The sequence below is a fragment of the Fukomys damarensis genome, unplaced genomic scaffold (assembly GCF_012274545.1).
Source record: "Fukomys damarensis isolate Sample0158 unplaced genomic scaffold, DMR_v1.0_HiC HiC_scaffold_37, whole genome shotgun sequence".
NCBI classification, from domain to species: domain Eukaryota; kingdom Metazoa; phylum Chordata; class Mammalia; order Rodentia; family Bathyergidae; genus Fukomys; species Fukomys damarensis.
Genome location: NW_022900949.1, coordinates 54,997,185 through 55,006,519, shown reverse-complemented (window position 1 = coordinate 55,006,519; position 9,335 = coordinate 54,997,185). Strand labels below are relative to the sequence as shown.

The 9,335-nt window shown below is 34.9% G+C and overlaps 1 protein-coding gene across 1 annotated transcript in view; it reads left to right on the top strand.

Annotated features, from left to right (window-relative positions):
* Window positions 1-9,335, top strand: part of Xrn1 (5'-3' exoribonuclease 1) — a 123,100-nt gene that overhangs the window by 53,861 nt on the left and 59,904 nt on the right. Inside the window, exons 20-22 of the mRNA XM_010608183.3 lie at window positions 849-980; window positions 5,453-5,615; window positions 7,827-7,940. Coding sequence (XP_010606485.1) covers window positions 849-980; window positions 5,453-5,615; window positions 7,827-7,940 — 409 coding nt within the window. The remainder of the gene's footprint in view (window positions 1-848; window positions 981-5,452; window positions 5,616-7,826; window positions 7,941-9,335) is intronic.

Below are 9,335 nucleotides of genomic sequence, written 5' to 3'. Positions count from 1 at the left end.
ACAACATTTTGTCATGCATTGTTTTTTTCTGGGGCTGGGTTTTTTGAGGCAGGGTCTCACTATGTAGTTGAGACTGACCTGGAACTCACTATGTAGCCCAGGCTGGTCTCGAACTCACAGCAATGCTCCTACCTCAGCCTCCCGAATGCTGGGATTACAGGAGTGTGCCACCACACCTGGCCCACAGTATTAAGTAAAGTGATTCCTTCAACTTTACTTTTTCAGAATTATCTATTCTAGATTCTATGCTTTTCCATATAAACTTTAGAATAGATTGTTTTGTAGGTTTAAAAAATCTTGGGTGGATTCTCTTTGAAATTTTATTAAACCTATAGATCAATTTGGGGAAATTTGGCCTCTTTGCTATATAGAGTCTTCTAGCTCATGAAAACAATATTATATATTGGTTTATTTAAATCTTTCATTTCTTCAGAGAAATGAAATTTTTCATCATAGAGATCATGTATGATAATTATACATGTTTTGTTTTATTTATACTTAAGTATTTAACTTTTCTTGGAGTGACTATGAATGGTTTTGGTTGGGCTTTTGTTGTCTTTGTTGTTTTTCAGATGAGATCCTACTACATTGCGCAGGCTGGGCTCCAGTTTATGATCTCAAGCAATCCTCCTACCTAAGCCTCCCAAGTAGCTAGGACTATAGGTGTGCACCACTGAGCCCAGCTTTCAAATTTTTTACAAGTCCTTGTTCTACAGTTTATAATTTTTTAAAAAGAGGCTTTTTTGCTATTGTACTATGTAAATTTTTTTTCACTTTAAAGACACATAATTAGAAATCTAAATTAAAGGACAAATTTGATGATATATAATATAATTTTTAATTTTAAGATTTTATCTGGAAGAACCTCCAGGAACACAGAAGCTTTATTTGGGAAGAACTGCTCCACCATCTAAAGTGATCCATCTTGGAGATAAAGAGCAATCTAACTGGACAAAAGAGGTCCAAGGGATATCAGAACAGTGAGTATCATAAAAAGAATTTACTCTAGAATTTTTTATATACCCATTCTCTTAACTTATTTTCCACTTAGCATAGTACTCTGACTATGTCTTCATCCTGTGTTCCAAAGAAAGTAATGAAATGTAGTTTAAAATGTCATCTGCTTGATATCAATTAAAATCTTATCCAATTTGTCACTAAAACAGTGAAGTACAGGGTCGGGGATTTACGTCAGTTGTTCCGCTGCCTGTCTCACAAGTACAAGGACCCAAGTTTGATTCCCCAGTACAAAAAAAAACCGTGAAGTACAAAGAAAAATTAAATACCAAATAATGGAAGTGATATTTAATATATTGCCTGAATTTGAATGCTATTTAACCAGTGACCACATATAAGTAATGAAAGTAAGAAAAATGACTGTTTTGTTTCTCATCCTCTTTCCCTCTTTACTCCTCCCACTTCTCTTCACCCAGTCTTCAGATGACTTAGAAATCAATCTATAGATCTTAACCAAACTGAAAACCTGGTCTTCCTCACGGTGCTGATTTTCAAGGTCACCACGGTGTTTAGTGTCCTATGATCCCATCGTAACATTTCCTGTCTTTCTTTCTGTGAATACTGGAAATCTCAAAATCAAGTCAGAGTGATAGAAGCTGGCACTGACTTATTGAAATGATGTTATAAATGAATATATCTGTCAAAACTCTTGTTTAAACTGTAATAACATCCATTAAATTTTAAAAGAGTTCAAAGAAATGCTTACTATATAATTCAGGAGCTAATATTAGGCCTAGCGTAAAAGGACAGAAGCATAGCTCTGAAGAAATGGAGGTAGAACACATTTTTGCCTCCAAACAATATAAATTAGATATTCCTGTTATGACTCATATCATTTTGAACTTATTTTCCCATAAATAAAATCAATAATAAATGATGTGATTAGTGACTTTGTAGTATTCTCAGTAAGGAATAGGAAGGATATTTCTGTCTATTTTTGTCACATTTTGTTCTAATTGGCTAGTATTGAGACACCAAGTAATTATTTGAATAAATAGTTTTAGTCGACTTTTTCAATGGGAAAAAATGAAACTCATTCAAAGAGTTTATCTTCTGATAAAGAGTTTAGTCATTTGTTCATATATTCGTGATACTCATAAATTGATATTTAAGTATCAGTCTATTACTAGGTGTACTAGCAGGCACTATACACATGCAGTCCCTTTGCTCTTGAAGCTTAGAGCTAGAGGATGAAAGGCAGACATTAACATGTGACTTTGAGGACCAGGGATTTAGATCAGTGGTTCCATCACCTGCCACACAAGTGCAAGGTCCTGAGTTTGATCCCTAGTACCAAAAAAAAACCAAAAAACATGTGACTTTGGTCAAATGTCAATATGATTAATTATTGGAGGAGTGGCACTCTGAGACCATAGAGGAATTTTGACTTAGCTAGGGAGAAATTTTCCTTAGTCAGGAACAGGGAAATGTTGACTAAACTTTTTTAAATGAGGAGTAGAAATTAGGCTGAGAGTAAAAAAAAAAGTATCTTTCAAGATAACGGAAGACTTAACCTGTGGAGTCCCTATGGCAGGAGGAGAGGTATTACGTATTGAGGAAAATAAAGGAGAAAAAATGTGGCAAACTCGGAGACAGGAGATCATCTGGGAAAGGGTTACATCCTGTAAATCACAGCAGAAGAGTATATTAGAAAATATAGCAATAAGTCTTGTCATGCCTCTCTGGGGCCGGGGATTTAGCTCAGTGGTTCGGTGGCCTGCCTTGCAAGCACAAGGACCAGAGTTCAATCCTTGGTACCAAAAAAAAAGCAATAAGTCATGTCAGATGTTTTGAAGAGACCAAGTAAGAGCTATTTTATGGGGCTGAAAGCCAAACTAGAATGAATAAAGGAATGATCAAGAGTTACAGGCATAGAAAAATTAAAACAAAACAAAGAACAGAGTTAACTAAAAAAAGATAAAAATGAGTGGATTGGATTTTTGGTTTATTCAGAGCAGTGTTATAATGTGTAAAAACAAATGAGAAGGGAAGTGCAGCATTCAGGAAGAGAAAATAATACATTTGAAGAGGGAATAAGATGTGTTATAATATAGATCTAGAATGTCACTGAAAAGCCTCACATGTTCAGAAGTGGGGCTTTTGGAAGGATTTTGGATGCATAGCTGACTTACTGTGAGGGGATGGAGACTGCTCTGATGTGGATCACTGGGAGAGTAATCAGAAGGATTTTTCTCCCTCCCTGGCTCTTCTCTTTTTGCTTCCTGGCTGCCATAGGATGAGCAACTGTCCTGTGCCCAGGCCTTTTGACTGTTGTCTTTCTTTCTTGGAGCTAGCTGACTATGGACTGACACCTCTAAAACATAGGAGCTAAAATAAACTCCATTAAGTTGTGAGTATTGGGTATTTTGTCCCAGCAATGAGAAAGTGTCTAAGACAGGTTTACTTAATTGGGATGAAAATAGCTTTGGTATTTTTACAGGATAGGATGGAAATATAGGATGGTTTGTGTGGCTGACACAGAGAAAGATAAGGAACTCTCATTTGATTCCTTTTTTTTTTAATTTGTTAAGTAGATATTGAAAATATTGAAGAAAGTAGAGAGAGGAGGAAAGTTAGTCATAAATTTGAGTAGAATGGAGCAGATTTAAAGATAATTCTTGGAAATTATAGAAAGGAATCAGTTAATCATAAAAATATAGTGGAATTATATGCAGTACGGAATTGAAGATCATGAATTTACAATGAAACATTCTGCCCTATGATGTGACAGTAGATCTCAGTTCACTAGTCACCCCCCTAAAGAAAACACATGAATTTAACCAACACAGATTTTGTCAGATGATACAGTACAATGAAAAGACAAAGAGACAAGTTTAGATCTCTGGCAGGAATATAACTGAAATGGTAGACAGTAGAATCTAAGTGGGATAGATAGATAGAGAAGTTAAGAAAGTAGAGGGTTAATAAAAGAAGTAGAAAATAGAGAGCCCAAATGAAATTGAATAAAGATCATAAGCAGAGTGGTTGAACAAGCAAGTTATAATACAAAGAGGGAGTTAGTAAACAAAATATATTTGACTTTGTTATGTTGGAGGTGAAACAATTATGGATATCCCGACCCAAAACATAGCCATGAGAATAAGTGCCTGAAGTGGAAGGAAGAAGGTTACTGGAGATGAAGAGGTTGTAAAAATGTGTTGCTGTGGTCTTGAGTAGACTGCACAAATGGGGGCTGAAGTCATTCTGGATGATGACATAAGGGTATAATGGAAAGCATAGGATAGTTTAGTACTAGACAGAGATTTGGAAGTTATGAGTTGTAAGGAGAATATTAACACCCTCTCCTAGTTTTAAGGTATATGCTATAAAAACAATTAGCACTCAGTAGGGCTCTACATGGAAATCATGATAACTGCAGATAAGGAGGGAGAGATTGAGGATGTAATGGAGGGGAAAAGTTTAGGGTTGGAGGAAGATCTGAGAAAAGCAATAAAGAAGTGCTTTATGAAGAAGATGGTCTAAGAGGATAATTTGAGTAAAAGCTTTAACAGTCCGTAACTCCTTCATGCAAGATAGAGCAACATAAAAAAGATGGTTATTAAACTATTAGTGATAAACACGGGATCTTTTAAAATATATTTGCATATGTATGTATGTAGGCATTCCCCACCCCACCCCCGTTACTGGGATTACACCCAGGACTTTCACACTGAATTACTATATCACCAGCCCCTTTTTTATTATTTTATTTTAAAACAGTGATCTTACTATGTCACCCAGACTGGGCTTGAACTTGGGATTCTCTTGCCTCAGCCTCTTAGAATGCTGGAATTACAGACATGCACCACCACACCTGGCCATATATGTATGCATTTCTATTGAGTATGTAAGAATAGAAACATGGCCTCATAATCTGTATCTAAGCTTAGCTTTAATAGATTCTGCCTTTGGTTTCCAAAGTAGTTGTATCAGGTTTTATTCCACTGCAGTTTATAAGAACTTTTGTTGATCTTTATTTTTATCAGTACTCATTGCTGTCTCTCCCATTTTAACCATTCAGGTACAGAAGTGTCTCATTCTGGTTTAATTTGCATTTCCCTGATACTAATAAATTAAATATCCTTTCCCATTCGATGCTTATGTGAATGTACATGCTATTTTGTGAAATGCCTGCAACTTTTTAAAATTAAGTTCGTTTTCTTATTGTTTTGTAGTTTTTCTCATTGATTGACAGTCTCATTCTCAATTCCAGAGGAAGCTTTATGTAATTTGCCATTGAATATCATGTTTGCTATAAACTTGTTATTAATCAATATTTTTAAATAAGAAAATTTCCTTGTATTCCTATTTGGTTAAGAGTTTTTAATTATTAATTGGTACTCATTTTATCAATTGTTTTTCCTAGTTTGGATGATGATTATCACCTTAGACTATATACATACTTTTATGTATATTTCTTTCTTATTTCTTTTAGCTACTTGAGAAGAAAAGGAATAATAATAAATGAAACATCGATAGTTGTATATGTTCAGTTGCTCACAGGTCGTAAATATCAAATAAATTATAATGGTGAAGTTCATCTCGAAAAGCAGTGGTCAAAACAAATCCTTCCTTTTGTTTATCAAACCATTGTCAAAGTAAGTCTCCATTGAGTTCATATTAACATTTATTTATAAAGAAGACCAATTCAGTAATATATAGTAGAATTTACTATTTAATATAATGTGGGGCATTTTTGTTTTGTTTTGTTTTGGTTTTTTCTGTTTTGAGGCAGGGTCTTGCTACATAGTTCAGGCTGGCCTTGAACTTAATGTGTCCTCAAACTTGGGGCAGTCTTGGCTCAGCCTCCTTAGTGCTGGGATTACAGATGTGTGCTACCATGCTCAGCATTTAATTTGCAAAATATGTTATTCTGCATAAGGAGTATTATGTGCTCTGAGAAGAATGTATATAGTTAGGAAACTTGTCTTTCTAATATTTTTATTTGTTTTTTGTTTTTGTTTGTTTGTTTTTGGTACCAGGGATTGAACTCAGACCTTGCACTTTAGAGGTAGGTGTGGTGCCACTGAGCTAAATCCCCAGCCCTCTTCCTAGTATTTTTAAAGACTTAATCTCTAAAAAAATTTTTTTTCAACATTAACTTATGTCCTTGCATTTTAAATTTCTATTCTTCAGGACCAGGGATTTAGTTCAGTGGTTCCACCTGCCTTGAGAGCACGGGGTCCCAAGTTCAATTCCTCTTACCCACAAAAAAAAAAAATTTTTTTATTCTTTAAATGTAGCTTAAACTAATGAATATAAAAAGCATTTGCTTTAGTGTTTATAATCTTAGATATGTAAGTAAATTTTTAAAAATTTTAAGTATAGTAGTCTTTTATACAAGGTTTTGCTTTCTGCAGTTTAATTTACTTATAGTCATCCAAGGTCTAAAAATATTACCTGGAAAATAACATAATTAAACAATTCATAAGATTTGAATTGTGTACCAGTCTGAATCTTGTGGTGAAAGTTGTGTTACCATTCCCTTCTCTGCCCTATCCATGCTGTGTGTGTCATGGCGAGCCTACGGCACGTGTGCCGCAACAGGATAAGTGTGTCCTTGAAAGCTCTAAAAGGTTTACCATCACTGCTGAATATGCTCCCCACCCAATGATCCCCTGATAGCCATCTCTGTACCAGACTATTAAAATATCACAGCGCACGTGTTCAGTAACTCATATTTTACTTAAAAATGGTCCCAAAGTTCAAGAGTAGTGATACTGACAAGTAAGATATGCTAAAGAGAAGCCATAGAGTGCTTCCTTTAAGAAAAAAAATGGAAGGTTCTTGACTTAATAAGGAAAGAAGAATAATCATATGCTGGGGTTGCTAACATTGTAATAACAAATCTGTCCACAAAGCTGTGAAGAAGGGAAGAGAAATCCTTACTACTTTTGCTGTTGCACGTCAAACTGCAAAAGTTACATGTGCATGAGAAGCACTTAGTCTTTCTCTACACTTCATCTCACCACTTGGGCTTTGTTTCATCTCACATTATCACAAGAAGAAAGATGAGGACAGTACAGAATATTTTGAGAAAGACATACACCACATTCACATATCTTTTCTTACAGTATATTGTTACAGATATTCTATTTTATGGTTCTTATACTCTTACTGTGCCTAATTTATAAATTAAACTTAATCATATGTGTGTATAGGATAAAAACCACAAAATACATAGTGTTTGATATGATCTAGTTTCAGACCTCAGTGGGGTGGAGTGTCTTAGAAAGTAAGGAGGGACTGCGATATTTCATGATCCTATAATTTGGAGGAGAGGAGATATTATAAAAGTTAAGAATATAGCAGTTTTTCTTGAGTGGGGTATGGGGGCTCACACCTGTAATCCGAGCACTCTGGGAGGCCTAGAGTAGGGGATTATAAGTTTGAGCCCAGCCTGAGCAATTTAGCAACTTTAAGGAGACCCTGTCTAAAAATAAAACGTTCAAAAAGGCTCAGTGCAAACACTATGAATTCATTCCCCATATCACACACCCAAAAAGTGCAGACTACCTGAGTTGTCTTTGCTGTTCAGTCATGGCTGAGATTAATCCCTCTGTGTGCTTTCCTTTCTTTGCAACACAAGAGTAATAATAGTCCCTGTCATAGAAGGTTGTATTGAGAATTAAGTGAATAGAAAAAAAAAATGAAGCACCTTTAAGAGTGTATATTCTAATCTTGTTATTTCAAAAATTTTTATATTTGCCATTTGCAGGCAGCATACCCATAAGCCCAGAAGAAAAAAACATGTACAACCTATAGAAGTTTTAACTGATGGGTTTACTTTTATATTTCACTTTACCTAGGACATCCGAGCTTTCGACTCTCGTTTCTCCAGTATCAAAACATTGGATGATTTATTTCCTCCTGGAAGCGTGGTGTTTATGCTGGGGACTCCTTATTATGGCTGCACAGGAGAAGTTAGTTTCAAATTTGTTACTCATTGAATTTCTTTCTAGTTCCAAGTTCATCCAATTACTTGTCTTCAAAATGTATTGCCAAAGGGGAGGTATAAGTAAGATTTCATTCGTATAATTTAATAAGCATAGTATTTGACTAAGTACTTTAATCTTGAGCAAGTTAGCATCAAGAGATTGGCAATAAAGAATTCAAATCCTAATCACATGAAGTAGTGAACATCTGTAATTCAAGCACTCTGGGAGGTTGAGGCAGAAGGATTGAGCCCTGTGTGAACAATTTAGTGACTCACATGGAAAAAAGATATACATGCAAACATTTGTATCACCTTAAGAAAATACCTCTCGACAGCTTGTTTATTATCTGTACAGGAAACAAAAAACTGTAATTGTGCACTGAAGAAGGTAAGTAATATATTGTATTGACAGTATGATCAAAGATAGTATCACGGTGCGGGACAGATGAACATCATGTACCAGCAGGTATATGTCCTAGGACTGACATATCACCTATGCAGTATTCCAGCTGATAATGTGTAATCTTAAACTAATTACAAAGAAGCACCAGAAAAACCCAAAGTAAACAATTTTAAAAAAAAGCAGTGAGCCTATAATCCTGGCTACTTGAGAGTTTGAGGCACGATAATCACAAGTTCAACACCAACCTGGGCAGAGTGTCTTAGAAAATCTAAAAAGACTGGAGAGGTCAATGGTGGAACACCCCTGGTTTAATTCCTCGTACAGGGTGAGTAGGAGAAAGATAGGGAGTGGATGAGATGGAAACACCAGAGTGAAGAGGGAAAGATGAATTGTGTTCTTCAAAATGTCAATAGTGGGCCAGGGATTTTGCTCAGTGGTTGCACTGCCTGCCTCACAAGCCAAAGTCCAAAGTTTGAACCCCAGTACCAAAAAAAAAATGTCAATAGTACTAAAAAAATAAAGATTAAAGGGTGAGGCAACTGATTGCAATATCTGATCCTATCCTGGATCATATGGAGAGGGAGAAAAAAATTCCATGTAAGATGTTCTAAGATGAATCAACAAAATTGGATTATAGACAGTACTTTTGATAAAAGTATTATATCATTGTAAAAGTAATATAATCAAAGTATTATGTCAATATATACTTAATTATTATAGTTTTGAAACAAAATCCTTCATAAATGCCAAAAGTATTTAAAGGTAGGAAACGTGATGCATATAATATATCCTCAAAGGTTTCAGAAGAATAATTATATGTCAGCATACAGTACACAAATGCTAAAGCAATTTTCTTTATAATGTTAATAATTGGTGAATCTGAATAAATGTTTTCAAGGGTTCTCAGTAGTGTTTTTATTTTTGCAACTTTTTGGTACTTTGATTTTTTTTTTTTTTTTTTTTTTTTTTTTTTTTCGT